The sequence below is a fragment of the Excalfactoria chinensis genome, chromosome 4 (assembly GCF_039878825.1).
Source record: "Excalfactoria chinensis isolate bCotChi1 chromosome 4, bCotChi1.hap2, whole genome shotgun sequence".
Taxonomy (NCBI): domain Eukaryota; kingdom Metazoa; phylum Chordata; class Aves; order Galliformes; family Phasianidae; genus Excalfactoria; species Excalfactoria chinensis.
The window spans coordinates 53,931,691-53,954,470 of record NC_092828.1 but is presented as its reverse complement, the minus strand read 5'-3'; the positions used below and the strand labels follow the sequence as shown (position 1 = coordinate 53,954,470).

At 41.0% G+C, this 22,780-nt stretch overlaps 1 protein-coding gene across 4 annotated transcripts in view; it reads right to left on the bottom strand.

Moving 5' to 3' along the window:
* FRAS1 (Fraser extracellular matrix complex subunit 1) overlaps positions 1-22,780 on the bottom strand; it is a 157,887-nt gene that overhangs the window by 64,866 nt on the left and 70,241 nt on the right. For all 4 annotated transcript variants that reach the window (XR_011903541.1, XM_072336480.1, XM_072336481.1 and 1 more), the window contains exons 14-19: positions 15,335-15,478; positions 13,187-13,327; positions 12,625-12,765; positions 11,609-11,782; positions 9,013-9,153; positions 6,858-7,001 (exon numbers count right to left, since the gene is read on the bottom strand). Coding sequence is in view for 3 of the 4 variants with exons in the window: in XM_072336480.1 (XP_072192581.1) it covers positions 6,858-7,001; positions 9,013-9,153; positions 11,609-11,782; positions 12,625-12,765; positions 13,187-13,327; positions 15,335-15,478 (885 nt within the window). In the remaining variant the exon portion in view is untranslated. The remainder of the gene's footprint in view (positions 1-6,857; positions 7,002-9,012; positions 9,154-11,608; positions 11,783-12,624; positions 12,766-13,186; positions 13,328-15,334; positions 15,479-22,780) is intronic.

The following is a 22,780-nucleotide window of genomic DNA, read 5'->3' as shown; positions in this document are numbered from 1 at the left end:
TGTGCTATTCCAGAGCATCATGAAATTTTCGCTCCTCCTCAGCAAACATCCCCTGCATCTATCCTGTCCTATTCAAGCACACCCCATTCTATCTTCCCTTAAGTGAGCATGAGAAAGCTTTGTACTAAAGTCAGTTCAAAGGTCTTTGCTTCTCCCGAGCCCTTCTCTGATTTTAGGTGCTTCTACCAACAGATTCCCCTTTTGAAGAACAAAGAGCACAACCTGTACAGCTGTATGATCTTCTTCAATGGTTAGTTCATCCTGTTCAGATTTCCCCACACAAATGAGACATCCATACCCTGAAGAGGCTACAGCAGACCTCAAAGCCAACAGCAGCATTTAGAGTTCACATGGGAGAGCCTCTAAACCTTTACCTTTTTCTCTTTTTTCCCAGCAGCACATGAACTCATGTCTCCTGACCTTTTCCTGAACTTAAGCACTTTAAAAGATTTTACAACAAGCCTTTTGTATGCACAATGGAGCAGTGTAAGGCAACCTGGAGGCCAAATTAATCCTCATTATGGTAATTCAGAAAATTATACAGGAAATGACGACTGTCTTGAAAGAAATGTAATTATGAGGCTTGATTCCAGTACCTGGTTCCTTGTCAGATTTCTACCAAAGGTTCAACTTTCTGTCTTTTGTCTGTTATGACAGCACTACTACAGATTGTCAGGCAATCTAAATTTACAAGCTGAAGACAGGCTCACATAGGAGTCTGGGGTAATTCTGCATCCATACCTGCAAGAGTGTAATTGCAAATGTTGTCTAAACCCAGTCTAATTTCTTCTATATGTTACATGCATTATCCTCACCAAACAGTGATGGAAAAGCACAGACGCAGCTCAGAAATCAGTACAGCCCAGACTGTGTGCAGGATTCAAGGCCCTTAAAGCAACTGCTTCCTTCACTTCTTACTCAGGGAGCCTAATCTGCCTAGTATCTGCCCACACACCCAACCTTTCAGATAGGAAATTAACAGCCAGATGGGAGATAAAGATGAGCAAAATGAAAGAGTATGGTTAAGATAGTGACCCTCTGAGTTCTCAATCCATTACTGTCAGGACAGTGGTAAGAAGAGCAAAGCAGTACATGAGGACACCCTTAAATTCAGTGACAGACCCTCAAACCAGCTTAAAGGGGTTACTGTATTGCAGATTCCCGATTCTCTACAGAAGAGCTTAATATAACCAGTGCATCATCCTAAAAAGCATATGCACCTTTACCATCAAAGCAAGTTGAGGTCCGAAACCTGCCCTGCCATCACTAGAGACCTGTCATCTTACCTGCAGCCCCACTGAAGTAAGAAGGGATCACAAACAGCTTGCCATAGAATACAATGCCTGAGATAGCATCCAAACATCCCTAAGTCTGAGATGTAATTGTATGTACAGGGCTGGAGGAGAGGGGAAGAGTGTTATGCACTGATACCCAATAAACTAACAAATTAGAATAGTTTCTCATGCTTCCAAAAGTTCAGCTTCCAAGCTCAAAATAACACCCCTCGAGTTTAATCTCTTTCTGGAACCACTGGTCTCAGTCATAGAATTTTGGCAGGAGGCAATAAGTAATTGAACTCTGCAACTGTTTTTCAGTGACTAAGAACAAGGGACACCTGTGTATGGTAAATAGGTTCAACAAGCAGAGAATAAAAATGAGACAATGAAAAGCCAGGGTGCCCAAAAAACTAGTATCTTCTATAAACAATTAGGCTCTCCCAAACTACTGCTTAAAAAGCTATGCATCTACAAAACCAGGTACTGCCGCACTGCTGCAGTACAGTCTCCTCTTTATGGCCTCTGTTTGCTCCTAACATGTTGAAAGAGATCTCTTCTTCAACTACTGCTTTATAAGAAATCAGCCTCATCACTCTCTTCCTTCTTTGTAAATCTGCAGATCAAAGAACACACAACAAAAAAAAAGAAAGCCTCCTGATGCCCATGGTGAATTTGAGGGACATTGGGGAACTAGTGACAGAGTAAAGCAAGAACTGAAGTACTTTGTCTTGGAAAAGATTATTTAAATTTTTCACAGCAGGCTCCCTCAGAAACGAGGATGAAAAGAAGCAGAGTGTTCTCTTTATGCTTCTCAATAACAACTCGCACTGGTATCTGTTACCTGATTCTGCCTTCTTCCTGTCCATCCTCAATCCAGCTCAGCTAGCAGGCAAATTACTGCTTGAGCGCTCTGGGATTTCAGAGGCTTTTACTGCAAGTCAGTGTGATGTGACAATCCAATTCCATCAGACTTCTTTCAAAACCCAAACTGCATTCTTCAGAGCAGCACGTTACCATCTTGCTCACAGTCTAAAAAGAGTTTCTCTTTCTCATCTTTTTGAGATTACTGACCTGCTTCCCACTGTCTAAACAAACCTTTCTTCAGCTACCTCTTCAGCTGGATCTAATTTTGTCCAGTTCAACAGTCTATGTAAAAAAAAAAACAAAAACCAGAAACAACTAACTTAGCTATCTCTGATTTTCCTATAAAGCAACTTTCACTGTGAAGTATGATGCAATTGCTTGCAATGATTTCAATTTCCACAGTTAATATTATTTCCACACCCTCTTTAGCAGGTAAAGAAAACAAACACACAAACCCATGCCTCTCCTATACAGAAAATTATCTGTTTTATACTGTTTCCTTGCCTGTAAATATACAAACAACTGGAAAAAAATAATCTTTAAAGTGCTTGTGAACACTAATAAAGGAAACTGCCTGACAGTTCCACAATTTGCTAAGCAATCAACCACTTACAATGCTTAAATATGTCTTCCTTCTGAAGGGCTCTATAGAAAAATAGTTTCCCTGATGCAAGTTTAATATTATACTCTAAGATAAGGTGCCAGGCTTGCAACAGAGCAGTATTTTAAATACCATGTCATTTACAGGCGTATCAGTATGTAAACACTCTCTGGAGTAAATCCAGAAAGAAAATCAGTGATTCAAAAAGGACACTTAGCACTGACAAGGGTTTTGTGAAGGGTTTGCCTCTCCCTTTAAAGCTCCGACAAGTACTGTGTCACACAAACAGGCAATGTGAACTCCATATTTACAGGCAGCAGTCTGCACCTTTCTGAATGGGCTGGGAACTTCTTTGGGCAGCAAGGGAGGGAAAATCCATCTGGAGGGAACCTGGCACAAACAAACCTAGTCCCAGGTAGGGAAATTATCTTCCATCTTCCTCATCTGCCAATTCAGCTGTTGACTTCTGTAGGAGTTTGCATGCCAGTGATTAAGTGGAGCTAAGCTACCGATTTCCTTCTTGCTCTGCTTAGAGAAACTCCAGCTCTTTGTAATGATATCAATGTCTCTCTAAGAGGAGGGCAACAACTCATTAATTTTACAAGGAGCTGAGTGTATTTCTTGTTGTCAGTACATCCCTTCTGGAATTCTAAGAGCAAGGCAGAAAGGCTTGTTATAGACATCCTCCTACGTAAGCTCTTCTGGTTTATCTTTGAACATTTTCACAACTGCACACAGCATAAGAAAGCAAAGACCCAAGCAGCTGAACATGGGGACTGGGAGCTTCCTTGCAAGGAAGATGATTTTTTCTAACTACTCTCACACCAAGTCCGGAAAAGGTCAATGATGAAGCCTCAAGACAAGCAAATGACCTATCCAAGTTAGAACAGTCACTGCTTGGTTTTCATAAGCCAGACAAGAGTTTTAGCAATGGTGATATTTTTCAAACTGATGCCCGCAACAACATCCAAAAGCTAAATTGGATAAGCAGCTAAAGAGGAAGAGAAACAAAAGAACATTTTCAAAGCTAAAACACAATGTATAGAGAAGCCTTGAAACTCAGCAGGGAACTGCTAAAGCCACAAACGTGTTCCTGTACATACACTTTAGATATAAAATGATGTTTATGAACTGAGCATTCTAAAGAAAAACTGACACAAATTCCATGTGCCTGAAGTAGAGGTTGGAAAGACATTGATCCATTGAAACTCGTGGTCATTTTGACTTTCTTTTTGCTAACATCTGAAATACTTATTTGGTAAAATGTCATAAATAAGATACTTTTTCTATTAACAAGGCAAACGTTCCAATCCTCATTCAGTTAACATGTATAACAATGACTTTAATTCACAGGCAATGGCTTCAAGTGACAGTTGTTTTTTTCCGCCCTATGCAGTATTTTCCCTGCATGTCTCCATAAAGTATGACAGGCGGCTACACTGCATAGCAGTGCTTTGTTTTATGGGACAGCTGCTCTTTAACTACTAATTAATAACATGCAAGGGCAAATTTAGCAATCTTTTGTTTGTAGTAGAATTGGCAACACACATACTTTCCATCATCATCAGACTTAAATTTGGACAAAGATCAACACACCTAGGACTGCAAATCCAAGACCAGAGCACAATCTCATTTATTTACTTTTTGTATGGCAATAAATGACTGTGCTCCAAGGATTTTTAAGACTTCAGCTAAATAAAGAAGCATCACTGCATCAATCTCCAAGATCCTATGGATGTGAAGAGCCCACATGATATGAAGAGAGAATACGTACTGCCCTCTTAAAGGAAGGATGGGCACACAAGTCACAGAGCAGGAGCAGAATCAGAGCTGATAGGAGAAACAGCGTCTCCTTATGTTCCTACTATGATGTAACTGAAAAGCATCTTCTGCTTTGGGGCTATAGATCCAAACATTATTGAAACTCAGTGATATCAGATGCTATGAATCAACCTTTGAGAACGCATTTCTAGCTTCAAGCCTTGAAGCATTTCTAGCTTGTGAAGCCAGCTCTCCAAACAGTGAATCCTGTTCAGGGGTTCATGCTCAAAAGTAACTCTGCCACTTTGCAAGGAGAGGCTACATCACCAGAACAAAGCTCGTTAGTTTGCAAGGAAGGGATGCATCATCGGATTGCAGTTGTGTTGGAGCCCAGAAAGCCAAGCAAGGTTCTTTGCAGGTGATTCATCGCTGTCAGAATAATGAGTCTGGAGGTCAAACCATGCCCTGCACATTGCTTGTGTGACCACAAAGTCTGCAATTTCTTCTCCTCGTTATTGCCAGGCATTGTGATGTTTACCTATTCACTCGTGAGCATGCTTATTGCTTCATGGCATTTCTACAATCTTATAGGCAGCAGTCATATAAAAGGAATAATTAAAGCACACAGCATGCATCCAGCTGCAGAGAAAGCTGGGTAGAATTCTGTTTTATGATAAATAGTGTGTATATATATATATATATATATATATATTTAAAAATAAAACTTACAGCTATGAAATTATGCTCCCAGCAGCCTTTTACATAGGAAACATAATGCAAAGTAATGAGAAAATAAGGTGGGAGATATAAAGTGCACACAGCTATGATGTTATAGGACATTAATGAGCATCATTATAGCCCCTGAAATTTTACAGGGCAGAAACAGCTCATCACACTAAAATTACTTTCTGAATTATTTACTGAGTTACTTTCATAGTGTAATTACTTGACTACATGAAACATCTTGATTTCCCACTCTCACTTTCTGTATATCCAGGAATTTTGGGGGATATTTTCCTCTCGTCAGATACTTTGTTCTGCCTTCCTTCTTAAACTAAACAGTAACTGTTGCTTACAAGGAAGGTGAAAATAAAATAAAATAATCTGCAGAGAGGAAAGAAATAAGTATTTCATTAAAAAGAAAACAAAAACCAAGAAAGCAGTGTAAGCAAAAATAAGTCCCTGTGAAAGGGAACCATCTAGATTAAATTGAAAACAATAGCCTCTCAGTGGATACATTTACTGCATTTATTGCATTTTTCCCTTTTCTTACGATTCTTTATCTCATATGGAACTGTTCAAGCTAGCATAAGCCTCACATACTGAACCTTTTATTGATACAGAAAGAAATGGCTTGATAAAGCTCAGAAATTGCTGGAGCTCTTCCCCGAATATGTTTATATGCGTCTATGTGATGGATTAAAAGTGATTTTTCTTTTTAAACAAGTAAATGCAATCAGTGGCTTTTGATGATAGGCTTAAGCGCAGGCACCACGCACCCACAGTGTATAACCCCTGTGCACAAATCCTATTATCTCTCAAAAATGCACACAGCAGTCCTAGCTGTGCCAATTTTTCTTTAGAGCCCCCAGAAATTGCTTTTCTGAATCATGAATGGTTCCTTAGCTCACTTTAGTGAAGGTCTGTGCAGGACCAAAAAGCAGCTTTTCTTGCTCTAGGGCCATCAGGGACCCAGGTCTCTGAGAAGAGACCCCAGCCCTGGTAACTGCCAGCTAGCATTCCCAGGTGTTACAATTACCAAAGGCTTCTCCATCTCAGGCAAAGCCAGTACCAGCCTGCTGCAGAGAGAATTCAGGGAAGGAGAAAAGCAAGAATCATGCCTTCAATAAGCACAGGGTGATCTCACAGACTAAAAGGACAGGGAATGGAATGACAAGCCCACTGTAAAAACCAGACTGCAACAAGATACAGTTAAATACTAGGCCTGGCAAACGCAGCTGCAGGCCATCCTATTCTTAAGAACATATTCATTATGTTATTATTAACCATATGAGTGCTCCATTGATTGCCAGGTATACCAGTCTGTATGTGTGACCTCAAGTCTTCAAACCAGCAGCAAGTCTGGCAGAAGAGCACCTGACTACCCCTCCCTTCCACCAGCCTTAAACAATTTGCAATTAATTTCATGCAGCTCTACAAAAGATGTGTACAGCAGAAACAGTCAGTGGCTTTGCTATGTACTATACACACTGGAGAGTTTCCTAATGGTATCTGTGTGATATTTCACCCACAGCAGGCATTTTGATTTCTTCCTGATGTGTGTTTGAGTAGCTGGCAAATGCTACAGAAAGACCATCCCTATGTATGACCCAAGGCCATCTTCTCTTACTTACCCACACAATATCCTACCAAATTGAGATACTGCTCTTCCTTGCAGCTAGTCCTGCACCTTCCACCAGCCAGAGTTGCATGGGGATGGCAGCTCAAGCACTCCAAATCAGAAGGGCCATGGCATGTCTTGCATGACGGATGGCAGGCTGGATAAAAAAATCATCACTTGTTATGATTTTGGTATAATTTATCTTATACTCTCCCCTTCCCAGGAAAACAGCCTCTACAATAATCATTTACTCTTACAAAACATGGACATAAAACAACATTCAAAGCATCAGTGACTAGCGAGTTGTGGTTTAGAAGGCTCTTATATCCACACTTTGAATAAATGAGATGAAAACAAAGAGTTGAGAACTGAAGAGAAAAAAAAAAAAAAAAAAAAAAAAGCATTTATTCCCTGTGTTAATCAGGATATAGATGTATAGAAAATGCAAAAATTGACTGTCCCTTTTATTCCTCCCTCTAGCATATGCAGGTACATATAAGACACAGTGGGACTGCACAAGAATTATACTGGCATGAGTTTGACATTCACAAGTGGAGAAATGAGGAGATTATTTCTGCACAAACCCCTCCCAAAGTGAAACCAATAAAATGTGAATGCTGTGCCAGCTCATTAGTTACTCTGTCTCCCAAAAGCTAAACAAAAGCATTGCAAAACAAGCAATTAAGATTGCTCAAAAGTATTTCATTCAGACTGTTTTCCTATCTTTCCATCTTTACAGCCAGATGCCATATTTCCATGATTTCCACTCTAGATCTGAGGGAGACAGAAATACTACATCTAATGATCTGTAAAAATACTTTAGAAACTTTTCCATGAATAAAAGCAAACAACTTCAAAGTCTCCCACCTCAGGACTCCCCCAGGCTACACAGAATTGCTCACTCCCCACATGGAAGCTGAGCTTTTCACAGCTGCCACAGCATACAGCTCTGGTGTTTAGGACCTAATGTGCCAAGTCCCACTACCTTCTCAGCTTCTCAGAGATCATGCCTGTGAACTGAGCGTTCAAAAAGAATCAATTTTCTAGACAAAACTCTATTAACTGAGCTTCACTGTTCAAAAATTGCCAGATACAAGCTGGCAACATAAAAGACATCACTTCTATGACACTGAAGTTTTGTTTCTAAGGCATTTACATAAACTGGGATCCAGGCATAATACAGCAGTTACCTCAGCCTCAAAACTGGTGAACCTTTATAACAATAAATACATTTCCAAGAAATAAATATGTTTACTTGGCAGACTGTTTTTCCTTGGACAAACAAATTCAATAAACAGAGCAACGTTTCCCCTCCCTACACTTGAGCCTTCCAAGGGCAACAACGAATAGAACTTCAGCAAATCTATCCTACTGCCAGAACAGATGCAGGGAAGCCTTACTCAATGAATCTATTGCAAAACAACAGACAGCTTTCAAATGACCCTGAAGAGACTAATCAGATTTCAAATGCCTGCATTCCCCCATCCACTGTACTTAAAAGCTAATAATAAATGGCATACCCCAAAGGCCACCATTTTCTGCAAGTGGCGTAGAAGATGTAATTGTTGCAGTCACTTGGAAGGTCAGTAGTCAGAGCTACTGGTTTAAATGAGATCAAACAACCTGAATGAGAAGGCCACTTGCTGACCAGCGGGCAACGCTAAGACACAAATAACACTGTACTTGCTAATGGTCAAGCCTATCCATAGAGGTAATGGCTTTTCTCCCTTATCTGCAGAATTCCTTCTTTTTAAACCCTGCCTCATAGCTAGCAGTGGATTAAAAATGAAGCTGAAGCTAATTCAATATGCTTATCTAGCCTAAGAAAAGTAGACCGCATTTCAGAACTGGCCAGTAAGATTTTTTCTACAGCAGCGCTGGCTAAGAACTTCATCCAAGCCTAGTGAAATGAAAAGCAAAATACTTTCAGGGAAGCTGTCCAGGGGAGTAAAACTGATTATAATTTATGATTCAACGCGTATGCTTCCCTTCCATTTGGAAGAGATTCCATTTCCCGAAATTGGACTACTCTATTTTCCCCTGAAAATACTTAAATTGCCTCATATAAATCTGACAGCATCTCTAATTACATTTAGAAATGCATTACAGAACGTGCATGCAATGAAATTCAGCAGTATAAGCTGCAGGTGCCTGCACTATGCACTTACAGGAGCAGTGATTTTGCTGGCTGAACAACCCCTCTGGACACTCGGAGACGCATCTGCCCTCGAGCAGGATGTGTGAAGACAGACAGGCCGTACAGTCCTGGGCAGTGTTCCCTATGCAGCCTGCACAGGAGGAGTGGCACTCTGTAGGGAAGCGAAAAACAAAAAGACAGAAGCAAAAAATCAATTTAGCTCTCTCTCTGTTGCTACCGTCCAGCAAGATTGCTTTGTCTCCAAAGGGAACAGGATTCTTTTTACAGGATTCTCTGCTTTTTGAAAGGTAGAAAGGGCAAGAATGTAAGAAGACTGTACAGCTCATTTCTTGAAGATAGGAGCAACCACAGATATCTGCATACTTAATTGCTTTGCACCCACGCAGTTCATCTCCAAATGGAAAGCTGATGCACAACAACATATCATTCTCCTCCCTCTCAGAGCTTTGGGTCTTGCAGACTCAGAGTCCAAAATCATCTTTTGCTATCACCTACAGTTATCCCAGGAAGGATTTTCTATCCAGCACCGCTGGACAGTTATCATCAGTCATTCTAGCGCAGTCAGAGCTGGACTGGCCACCTGACTTTACAGCTAGCAAAGTGAATGTTCATTAAAAAGGATTCAGCAAGAAGGATGAGTGTGCAGTCGAAACGTTAAGACTTCCTCACTTTAGCCTTTACTGGTACTGATTCTAAAACAAGTCAGTTTAAACTAAATAATCTGATGAAATAAAAATGCAAACTGTCTATAAAACCCTACTCATTTTAAGAGCAGTGGCTCAAGGATGCAGGTTCCACTGCGTTAAACACAAAGGAAGACTTCCTGCCCTCTAAGGAGATAAGACAAACACAGGGTTGGAGAGAATAAAAGCAAGTAAACGATTTATACAAGTACTGTTAGCTGCCTGTCAGTGTCATCATAAATGCTATGTCTTTAGGACTATCTCTGCCTCAACTGACTCAAATCAAATCAGAGAGAAAATTCTTCGTTTCAGCAGGGAAACCTCAAGTATTTTAAAACCACAGAGAGAAATATTTCTGTAGAGTGGTTAGAAATCTACAGGTACAAAGGCAAAAAATTCAAAACCAACATTATAACCTATATATGAAGGCACATTTTTTTCCCTGCGTAGTCAGTGCTGGTATGCTGTGGGTCTATATTTTCAAAAAGGTGGATCTGTAAAATCTGTATGAGAATTGAGATGGGTAGCTCAAAGTCTGAGATGGTGAATATTCAACATCCTTCTGCAATAAATCAAATTGCTACTCTAATCCCTTTACTAATACAGAAGAGCTAATAAAGTGAGGTTGTGCTGACATTCTTGCTCAGTGACATAATTCAGCACTGTCACCCAACTCTGCTCAGGCCTGTTGGTGCAGGCCTGTTCACCCACTTGAGGCAATGGTGTATGGATTTCTTTATTTAGTTTCTATACCATAAACTGGATTCAGACAAGAAAACCCATTCCGTGCCAGGAGACAGCCACTGCACGAATTGGGAGGTTCTGTGTTAGTGCTGTTAAATTCAGGAACCAGCCCAAAGTACTGAAACTTTTGTAGCTTGTGTAGGTCACTGATAAAAGACAGAACCAATCCATACGGAAATGACATTTCTTCATTTTAAAGAGCTCCTAAGGCAAAAAAAAAACAAACAAACACAAACAAAACAAACAACCAAAAGACCCACAAACTCCTGTCAATTTGATAAAACACAACTTAAAATAAATTTATGTTGGGTCCACTTCCAAAAACTCTTTTTGACCAGGAAGAAACAGCCATCAGTAGTGCTATTGCTGATGTTATTACTGTTTCATCATTCAAGTGCTGTGGAGTCACTGTCTCCTTGACAGCTCTTTTCACATAAGGAAATAATTTCCACCCATTAATGTACTTCTCCTTTGCCTTCTGGTGGTCTGTGTTGCTGTGAGACATTCTGTCTCATTCAGCCTGAATCCGTGTGCATTCTTTTCAAGGTACTGCAATGAGTTTGTTAACATTCAATATGGCTGCCACAGGCTCTGTATAGCCCAACTGAATGTCTGGCTGATACACAGACAATATTCTTCAGTGAAATCTCACAACAGTGGGAAACTATGCATATCCTAGTGAACATCATCTTAACCTCTCTTCCAAACTGTAGCCTTCAAGGAAATGCTTCCTACTTGGCATTTCAGGAGCAGTGATAGCACACGTGCTACGGGGCATGCATCAGAAGAGCTTTCACAAAAGAAAAGACTGCTGAGGGATGTTTTGACCTGCTACAGGGGCTAAAAGTGGAGAAAGCTCAGTCTTTTCTGAATAGGACTTAATGACCGATCCTGCTTAAAAATAATCAATGGTAAAAATCTCACACTCAAATTGAAAGAAAAGAAAGCTACACTAAGATGGCCAGACCAGAATCTAATCTTAAAAAACAAAAAACAAAAAACAAAAAACCTACATCCTTTACTTACAAGATTACATGTAAAGTATATTTTCCTCCAAAAGTATTATAGAGGAACTCAAAACATGCCAGAAGCAAACATAGTACGAAGTGACCAGGAACATAAAATCCAGCACAGCTGCATGCTTAAAGCCTCAAAGAACAGTTTCCAAACTCAACTCACGTTTGCAGACTCCTGTAACATCCAGGTAGAAGTGGGCCTGGCAGTGCGAGAGGCAAAAGCCATGCAAAGCTCCTTCCATACGTTGATGGGGCTGCAGCACATCCTCTGGTGCCCAGCACTGCAGGCAATGAGAGGGCCCTGGGCCAACGCAGGTACGGCAGGATGGGTGGCAACCTGTGCATGTGTAGAGAGCAGTCTGAGACTCAGCTCTGAGGGGAGAGGTCTCACAGAGGCCCAATAGCCATGCAAAGTCAAGCATCTTGTAAACACGAAATGGGAGAAAATACTGGTTCAAACCCTGCAGTCTTCTTTCCAGTTTTGCATTGCAGTAAACAGTCTGACAACCAAAGAGCTAATCGAGCAGCCATGTCTTACAGAAACTCGCATGCTAAGGAATTTGTTCCATAAACAGATGGAGTGCTGTATAATCTATGATGGAACGGGAAAATAATTTGCCTTCATATCTTTAAAAGAACAGCTCTTCCCTTCAATAAAGTTGACAAACACAGTTGGAAAAAAAAACAACCTTCATTGCTTGTGGCACGGTATTACAACGTTCCTTTAATTTCTGGAGCTACAAGCATGAACATAATCTCACCAGATAGCTAGAAATAACAGCATGATGGGCTCAAAGGAAGCAGAAATCCATCTCTTGAATTTTCATGTTTTCCACTGTTGCAAAACATATTAAGTATATGTATTTTATTCACCTCTTCAATTGTCTCAAGAAAATTTTGGAATTGATAGCAATGTGTACTTATTTCAAGAGCATGGAGGAAAAAAGCATCCCCGAGATCAGTAAATCTTGAAGGTGTGGAACTACAATGTATTTGGGAACATCTGATTTTTCTCAAAATGGAAAACAGTCAGTAGGCAAACACGGAAATTACTCATTCCTTGACCAGCAATGAGAAATCAGCATCACTGCTGAACACTCTGAGCACAGCCCAACAAAAGCCAGTACAGATACATCAACTTGCAGCAGGTGAGGAATTCACACAAACTACAGAGCTTACCCCTGCAAATGTTGTGATCCTGATAAAAGCCCTCTCCACAGCTCTGAAGGCACTGGCCCTGGTGCAAAGCCAGAGGAAGGGAACAGGAGGTGCAGTGAGTGGCAAGGGGTCCCTTGCAGGCGGAGCATGAATCATGACAAGCTGATAAAAGAAACAGAGCACATGGAACTGAAATATTCTGTTTTCCCTCCTTGCAAATTGTGTTGCTGACTAGAGTATCCTCCAGCCAACAGTCAAAACTACCAGCTGGCAGGATATTCGGCTGTGTGAACTAATGAGAGCAGAAGTGCACTATTAATAACCAGTAACACAGTAATAACTCCTACTCATAACGCATTGCAAACATTTATCTCAGTTTGTCTTAATACATTTCACAAGGCAAAGAGGTTATTTAAAATAATCCATCACAAGAAAACCCCCAAAGAAAATAATAAATGACATTCCCCATGCTCAATTCCACAATCTTAAAATTTCCTCCCCAAAGGCAAACATTTGAGGAACAGAAGATATGTGGAGAGTTCCTTGAGAGACCTAAGAAAGCTCATGCAAATATGCCTCTTACCCCTGCATCTTCCATTGCTGCCTGGGAAATATCCGCCTGGGCACTCTGAAATGCACTTCCCGTTGTGTAACACCTTATCTGAAGCACAGGTTAAGCAACCGGGCTGGGCTGCATTGCATGTTTCACAGGACCGGTCACAAACTACCAAATAGAGGAGCTCATTAATGAAACACACTTAATAAGCTAATAACAGAGGCATCAAACCAACCAGATAGATAAAAGTAAACCATCCCTTGTCTTTTAAATGGCACCTTTTCAATGCTCCTCTCCAGCACTAGCAACCTTTCACACTTCCCTGGAGTAAGCAGTGACATTCACAGAGGGAGATGAGCCAGTACAGACATGTATTCACTGACCTATATGGTGTCTAGGACTCCTAAGTACAAATACCAGTAACAGGTCTATAGCCATGCTCCCTCCTTGCATTTGCAGCCCACATGGAGAAACGCTTGGATGGATTAGGGAAAGGAAGACTTACAAATCCCATCAGGCTTCTGCTCTCTATAAGCAGGCATTTGGAGTGAAAGGTTTGCATTTCTGTGCCTGGATCCAACACTGGTTTTCATCTCAACAGCAACATTTCCCACTAGGTTGCTGAGGCACAATTATATTAATGCTCTGACAAACACTGCAAAGGACTCTGCCTGCCTGTAACTTTTGTCTGAGCAACACTTTAAGCTGAAAACGGACACCAACTTTGCATATCTCTATGCAGAACAGCCACTAAAATCTCTTATTTTTCTTTCCTAATAAAAAACCTCAAACAACTACTCAGTGAATCCAGAGACGAGTTTACATGTCCAAAGATATACAGAAAAAGACTCTCCAGCTATCATTGCATTTTTCTTTCCTGTTCACCAATGGTCCTACATATAAGCCATCTCATAAATGTACATAACTGTACAACAAACATCAGTTCTCAGACAGTTCAGGAAGTAAAAGATGGAAGTTGAGCAAAAATTTACCATTTTCCCCCTTCTTCCTCTTTCCCACAAATCAAAGCTACAAGCATGAAAATGCATCTAAAATCAAGCATGATAATGCTCCTAACCAATTTCAGTGGTCTGTATTTTCCCAGGCAGTCAGTTCTGAAGTTAACTGACCTGTTGTTCAAGAGAAGCAATATGAAGCTCTGGCTACACACACTGCTGTGTATTCAACAGGGCCAAGAATTGTACTTGACTAATTCTATTGTGCTCTTTTTTGACCAGTAAGACAACTTCACTTTAAAACAGCTTACAGGTCTCCAGCTTGGTATCAAAATCCCTGCTTTTGGAAGATGATGAAAAGCCTGAGTCCCAGTGGGTGTGAGGAACAGCTATGCAGATCTGGAGTTAATTTACTGCACTGGCAATAAAAATTAAAAAATGGTAAAGCTGCACCTGGGTAAAATTTCACTTTGAGCTTTCGTGATTTTTAGCTACAGAGGCAAGGTTTCAGTTTTGCACATTTCAAAACACAAGCGTGTAAAATTTACTGGGGCGGTGGCCAAAATTTGCAATAATTTTATTAATGTCCTGTCAGTTTTAGGCTTTCCCTAGCTGGCTGTGCCACAGCTAGCAACAACATCACTGACTATGCTGGAAAGTCCTTCAAAGAAGCTGGAGGTGGCTGCCAGTAGAAACACAGGCTTGGCCCAAATGCTTGCAGCATATTTTAGATTAATTATTTGAGAGGTTTTTTTTTCCCCATTGATGATCTCATTGGTTTAGATTTTGATTTTTTTCCTCCAGCCTTTTCTTCCTCCTCAGCAAACCTTCCTAGCTCCTGAGTCTCATCTGTTGTTCAGGTATTACTTACTGTGATGCTGAATTACAATCAAATTTACAGAAATCTGCTGGCAAGGGCCATTTTTCTTTCCACAGATAAATGGATTTGTCAAGCCCTCAAAAACAACTCAGTTAGGCTTTCAAGTTGTTCAGTGAGAGAAAAAACTTTAAACCTTTCAGCATCTGATTAGCTTAAATGAATTAATAAACTTATAAACAAACAGCAGCTTTCCTTATCTGATACTTATGCACGAGGTACATCTGGCTTCTTAAGCATGAATAAAATCACAGCTGCTGAATGGCTAAATAAAATTTTGATTCAATTTTTGCAGAGCATTTCTCAAATTTCTTGCAACTGAGGAAGAAAACAGGCATTTACCTTTGCAGGTTCCATCCTTCTCATAAAAACCTTTTCCGCAGCTGGCCACACAGAGCCCTGCTTTTAGCACCTGTGACGTGTCTTTGCAGGAGAAACAATTGTTGTCAGCAGGTCCCCAGCACGAGGAACAGGACTCATGACAAACTGCAGGAAAGAAAGGTAAAAGATTAATGAATGATCAACTTTCAATCTTCTTTTTAAAATGAAGAATTTCCAGCAATTCTTTTTTTTTTTTTTTTTTTTTTGCAATTTTGCTCCTTGAATTTAAAACCATTCACTGCTTCAGAAAAGAAAAAAGATAGATCTATGCTCTTCCTATGTTACTATTTTCATCCATCTCATCTCAGGGATACAATCTACATCACCATTTCGTATGTGCACTGCAACACCTAGCATGCAACAGCACTGTCTCCGTAGCTGTAATCAGACTACAAGAGTGTTGGCAACACCTAAGTCCTGATCATCATCATGCTAGAGAGAAGAGGCATTCCCTTACTGAGTAGGAACACTAGCAGCATTTCTCCCTGTGTGAGCCACATATCATGGCTGGGATAGAGCAGTGTTTTGCTATGTCTGAAGTCTTACCACATCCCTGCAACGCAGGAAAGTCAAAATTCCCTTTTTCAGGCACAAGGGCATAGTAACATATAGGCTACAAAGTCATCCTCAATCACAATAATGGCTTGCAGTTAAACTCATAGCTGTATGAAAATCAGCTCTGCCTACCAAAGCACATGTTGAGCCACCCTATTCAAAACTGTGCAAGTTCAACTGCGAGGAAAATCCAGCCCATCATGGTTCCCATCTATGGAATCTGTGCAGAAGACTCACATTAAATCCTATGCTACCAGTGCTGACATGAAGTGTACAAATTACAGTTCTTTTAGTGATTAGATTTTTTTTTCATGACTACACCCAAATGTGTTCTTAAGATGTTCTTAAATTTATTCTTTTACAATGAGGCAGGTACATGCTTGTGTTCTCAGACCACAATAGATAGGAGAAAATAGCACTATATGACATTTGCTCTATACCAATGAACATGTCTGAAGCTGCAGTCATAGAAGCAAAACTCATCTGTGAGTAGACAGGAATCAGCAGATACACTAGCTGCTGGTCAGTGAAAACTCTGGGAAACTTGATCCACTTAGCCAAAAGTACGCTTACAAGTGGAACGGTGACAAAAGCAAACACCTTCCTGCCAAAATAAACCCTCTAAATGAGTGACAATTCATCTTCTCCCCAGTAACAGGTGAGAATGAAGTGCTCCCCTTCCAAGACCATGCCTAATGTTTCAGGACAAGGGCAGAATGGAGGAGGAATGATTATGCAGGACAGCACACAGTTGTAAATATGTTTACAGCAAACAAGCAATCACCAGTATTCCCCTCTTGCTCTTTCTTTTATGCTTCTTCTGTCTGCCCGAGGCTATAATTGCTCCTGTGGTTTGTTAATTAATGAGACAGAGCACCTATGTTTGTGCTTATATATGAGTCACACTGCCCAGAAGATAAACACACTATCCTAGTGGATCTCATTACTCCCCAAGGCAGGGAAGCATTATCATCTCCATCTCACTGACAGGCAACTGAAACACAAATGTGGCATGACATGCATGGGGTTGGAAAAGGGAGGGTTTAGAGGCTAAGATATAGGATACTTATCCAGCATTTGGTCTTTTGACCTTCTGGGTGGTTCCTTCTCCACAGTTTTACCTTTGTTTAGTTTACCTTTTCTCATCATTTTCTTTTATTGCTTTATAATTAGCTATTTGCTTTCTCCCTTTTAACCTTCCTTCACTGTTTTTCCCCGCATTATGCCTGATCTCTTCACAATGCTCTGACTATTCTATCTGAATATTTCTGTGAGAAGTCTGTCATAAGGATGCTGGGCATTTTGCACCTGATAGAATCTCTCCCACTGACTCCTACAGCAAAGTAAACAAGTACATATGCCATGACTATCAAGTGCATCTAATTGTGGATGAATCACAATGCAGTGAATACCAGACATCCCATTTGAAGGCAAAGATTGTGCACACTTTTTTGCTCCAGTCGATAATTTCCTCTGTTGATGAAAAGTTCCATCTCATTCCAGCTTGGATGATTCTCAGGGCACGTTCACACTTGCAAATTAACTTCAGAGTATGAGTTCATGCTGTAAATTCCTACTGAATCGTCCTCACTTCACCTTCCAGTCAGGACTATTTTGCTCCTCTGAGCTCACTGTAACTTTGAACTTCTTTCTGAAAGGATGGACACAAGGACTCAATCTAATAAGACTCTCCTCACTGCACAGCTTGAGTTCTTCACTGTTAACCTTCCTAAATTTGTTAACACATCTGAAGTTACCCAGTTATTTTCAGAAATTCTCACGTCATTTCTGTAAACACCATTCCTTTCCAAGAAAGGCTACTCCCTCCTGGCAGCCTGGCCTCCAAACTCTGGTTTAGAACAGACAGCCATGCATGCAACTGTATTAAAAATGCCCTTTTTTATTTAAGTCAGGTCAGCTGGGCAGCTGTGCTTTGGCTCTAAGCACTGGGAACCATTTGCTACCTGCAGCAGACCAAGTACTCCTGAGCACCTCTTCACCTCTATATATTCTCCAAAGCAGCTGCCCTAAGCTGTCCTATATGTATGATAAAATAAAGTCATGGCCTCTTTCTAGAGCCAAACATTCTGCTGCATGTAACTCTTACCATAAACAGCCCCATGCTGGGATAGCTGTTTGGTATGGCTGGACTTACATTCTAGGCTCTCCTCTGGAGCTAGGGCCCAGCAGGACTGCCTCTGTCAAGTCTGCATACAGCTGTTCTGCTGGGCTTTTGTCACCACTACCACTGTTCTCACCTACAGCTAAGCATGGTGCTTTCTCCCAGCTCACCTTCCCTTCTGGCTCTGTCCCTCTTAAGCCCCACTACAGATATATGACTATAGGGCTAACAGAGCAGACAACAGTCCAGATTAGCTCACACATCCTGTTCTCCATGCCAAAAGAAACTCACTATAAATGTTAGTTAAACACAGCCAGCAGGAAAGGGACAGAGAAAAGAAGGAAGGATGTTTCACAAAAGGGAGCCAACAGCATTCTCAATGCCATGCTTTTAGTGGGAAGCCTGTAATGCCCAGACTTGAGTCAGGTAATAATACAAAACTGCAGAGTCTGCAGCCTGGATGAGTTTCGGATTTTACTTCACTGCCTCTCTTCAGTTCCCAGTTGGCTGTCACAGCAATCTGTATTGATCCTGCAAAACCATTTCAGTGTATCACAGCAGCTTTCAGGCCCTTTAACGAGGCAGCTCTTGTTTTAAAATCATAGAATCATAGAATTCCTCAGGTTGGAAAAGACAAACTAAACCTAACCAAAGTACCCTAACTCAAACAACCCTCCACTAAATCATGTCCCTGAGCACCACATCCAAATGGTTTTTAAACACATCCAGGGATGGTGACTCAACCTGGGAGTCTATTCCAGTGCTTAACTACCCTTCCTGTGAAGAAGCTTTTTCCTGTTATCCAATCTAAACTTACCCTGGTGCAACTTGAAGCCATTTCTCCTCGTCCTGTCACCTGTCACCAATGAGAAGAGACCAACCCCACTCTCACTGTAAACACCTTTCAGGTACTGGAAAAGAGCCATAAGGTCTCCCCTCAGCCTCCTTTCCCCCAGACTAAGCAGCTCCAGTTCCTTCAGTCACTCCTCATATGGCACACATTTTGCAAGCCCTTCACAAGCCTTGCTGCCTTCCTAGAAGGGAAACCACTTCTGTAAGTTTCCCAGCTACAGTGAGAGAAATGAAGTACATCCTACTGGAGGTCATCACACATGAAAACACAGAAGGAATTTGGTAAAAATACTTGGAAACAGATCCTCTGGACTCCAAACTACTCAACAGTGACCAGGCCCATATGGTTTCTTTCAAGCAGGAGATGTAAGTACTGAGGTTTGGAAGAAGGCATGGATAGGAGAAGGAATGCAACTCGACTTTAGCAAGACAGTCATATGTAGCACTTGAAAGCACAGTAAACAACTCAAAGTAGAAGATTTGTGACTATTTCCTCAGGTTGGTCTACAAAAGAAAACACGTTTGCAGTAAGCCTCAGCTCTGCTTTGCAAACCCCCCACAGAATCACGCTCCACAGATTCTTCCAACATAGCCATTTCTGTATGCAAAGTGGCACATGGCTCCAGGAGGTATCAACTGACAGTTTCCAGATGACAAACAAGCACAGCCATATTCCTGCTCCAACAGATACACACCTACACTTCTTGTTCTTGCAGCAAAAGGCACAAGGCAATTTAATTCCATGTTCTGAGGATCATTTTGTCACAAGTCCAGAAGCTACCTAACTCATTCATTCTGTCTACCATCAGATGGCACAGCCACAGCTGGAGCTGTTGGTGTGGCTGAGACAGCAACTCCAACCCACTCCTGCCCCATGTTTATATGCATTCACACACACCCAGCCTGCAGAGGCTCTGCTCTTTCAGCACTGGATCACTGCCAGACTCAACAGCTGCTTGCTGCCCAAACAGCCAGTCTCCAGCTTCACTGAAAAAGCAAGGGAAAAATGGAAGCATTCAATGAGCCACTGTCAGCTAAACCATCTTTGCCTGGAGCAACTAAGTGGCTGTGAGAAAATGCGTCAACAGAAGCACTGGCATTGCCAGGAAGCTGTTTTCACCCTTCCTTACTATTTTCAGTTCAGATTCAGTAGGTGTCATTTTCTATTCCCTTTTCTCTTCAGAGTGAATGGGCACATGTGCAAGACTCTGCACCTTACCCAGACACTTCCGTGACAGTTAGATTGTGTTTCTGCAGAAGCAGCTTCTGATATCAAAGTATAGGCCCTTACTAAACTCATAGACTTCTAATAAAATGGCTGCATAGGTTACTTTTCAGAAAAAGAATTGCTGAGGCAGAGACTAGCACAAGATAGGGCAAGTATTTTGCTTAAGAGCAGAAACTGGAGCATTCTGACTAATTCAAGATAATGCAATCTGCAGGGTAGGCCTAGCACAGGGCAGAACAAACACGGCAATCTCGAAAATGAATGAAATCACCTTAAAAAATACCGCCCTCTTATCTCCATCAAGAAATACAAAACGTAATTAAAAACAACAGGTTAATAACAGATCTATTATGGAAATATTTCCTAGTAACTGTCAAGGAGATCGTGAGCCTGGAATGCTCAACCAGTAGATAACCAGGAGAGATGATAATGTGTGTCAGGAAAATGGAATATAACAGTGTGTCTTTCACTGACAAGGTTTGCATTTTCACTCTTGCTACAGGAGGGTGCTCAACTGCCACTGCAATTGTGAATAAAGTACAGTGCTTCACTAAGATCCTTGCCAGAGTCAAATTCATTGGCTGAGAGTTTCTCACACTACTGCTCAAGAAAAGAGATTCTGAAGATTACATCTGATCTTCTGCTTGCAACTGGATGCGCAGTTCTCTGCCTCAACTGACACAATGGTATTCACTAAGCTGCAATAAAATATCTTTTCAGAAAATCAATGCTAGACAGGCAAAACTTCACGAAGGACTTATTTTCTGTGCAGGTGACAAGAGCACTGGCACAGGTAGCCCAGACTACTGTGGAGTCTAACTCCTTGGAGATCTTCAAAAGTCAGCCAGGTGGTTGGCCCTGGGCAGTCAGCTCTGTATGTCCCTGCTTGAGCAGTGTGTTAGACCAAATGACCTCCAGAGGTCACATCCAACATAAGACAGTCTATGGTTCTGCAAGTGTCTGTTCTTGGTGAAAGCAAAAGCACTTTAGTGGCTCCTGAGCCAATGGGTCTCCTCTGCTCTTTTACTCAGGGTCACATAGAAGTGACTCAGGGCATTTAGAAGATGAGAGGTCCTGCGAAGTGATATTTCTGTTCTTTCTTGATTGACTAGAAATCAGACAGCAACTTAATGATGCACTTATCAAACTGTCTCTCATCCACATCAACACAGGTGCAATATTGCCCAGCTTGATGACAGCAGGAAGGCTAATACAAACGGCATTCCAACAAGAACACAGTAAGAAATCACTGGCCAACTTTGGGAAAGCACAGAGCGGTCCATGTTCTGTGCTACACAGCATCAGTAACCACCTCTAACCTGTGAGCTGGGAATGCTTAGCTTTGGCACATTCAGTCACTATCTCTCAAGGTGAGCCTCTGCAGCCAGGATACAGCAGAGAAAAACAGACTGTGAATAAAAATTCAAGGGCTTTGCTACAGCGCAAGCTGGGTCTTTTAGTATCAAGTTACACATCTCAGCATTTGCACTCTGAGAGATCAAAGCAGAAACACTTGTGTTCTGCCTAAGCTTTTGAATAATCTTGAAAAACATAAATAATTAAGTTAGAAAAATGCAATGAGAGCCCTGAACACTACGAGTCCTTCAAGCCCTTCTGCTCTACCAGGCAGGCAGACATCTTTTATTTTTGCTTCACTTTGCTTTGCCTTTGGTGTAGGCTTCTTAACTGTTTTCATGACCTATTTTTTCCAGGGAAGCCTTCATCTGCCACTCTGTCCTAAGCCCAGTTCCAAGTGAACCATGACCTTTAAATACACCACTTTAAAGTCCTCAACTTTACCTTCTCTTAATGGTTTTAACACTTTACACAAATAGGTGTGTGGAAAAAAACATGAAACAACCTTGGTGTAAAACTAAAACCGGGAAGAGATCAAGAAACAACTGTCTTCCAAAAGTCCAAGTACATTCAGTTAAACCAGGTGTTATAAAACATGCACAAAGGGAAAAACTAATTAATTGTCTTTTGTTGCAACGCAGACAACAGTGCCTCAACAGTAGCATGGAATAGGAAACCTACTTTTGTAGGTGCTTTTCATCTCCAGAGTGAATTCCTCAAGAGAGACTTTACTGGAACGGTAACTATTAACACAGCTTAGTTCATTCTTTTTATGATTTTGGAACATGCTTATCGCAGTTGTTACAATGATTATGAGAAAAATATTCTTGAACAGCCTAAGGCCCATCTGGGCAATCAAATTACAGATCTGTAAAATGAAGAGAATACAAAGAAAGAGTGAATGGAAACGAATTATGGACTGTATCTGAAATTTAAGACTTATTCCACCAGTTTTACTTTATGCAGAAAATGCAGCCAGGCAGAACTAAAGCAAATCGGTTTAATTCCCCTGAGGAAACAGGAACAAATTTTCCCAGCAACTTTCAGCTACAAGCACGCGTGACTGCAAATTTGGATGGAATGTACAATCAGTAATCTACAAACCAGTAATAAAATGAAACATTAGCCTTTCCCTGCTGCTTCAGCAGTACATGGGCACTGCCAATTAAAACACTGGTAGCAGGTGGAAAGGAAATGGTAAAATAAAACCAAATGAAGAAGAAGATTATTTTATACTTAAGACTGTAAATTCTTTTGGATTGGGTCTCTTTTTTCCTCTTTACAAGTGCACAAA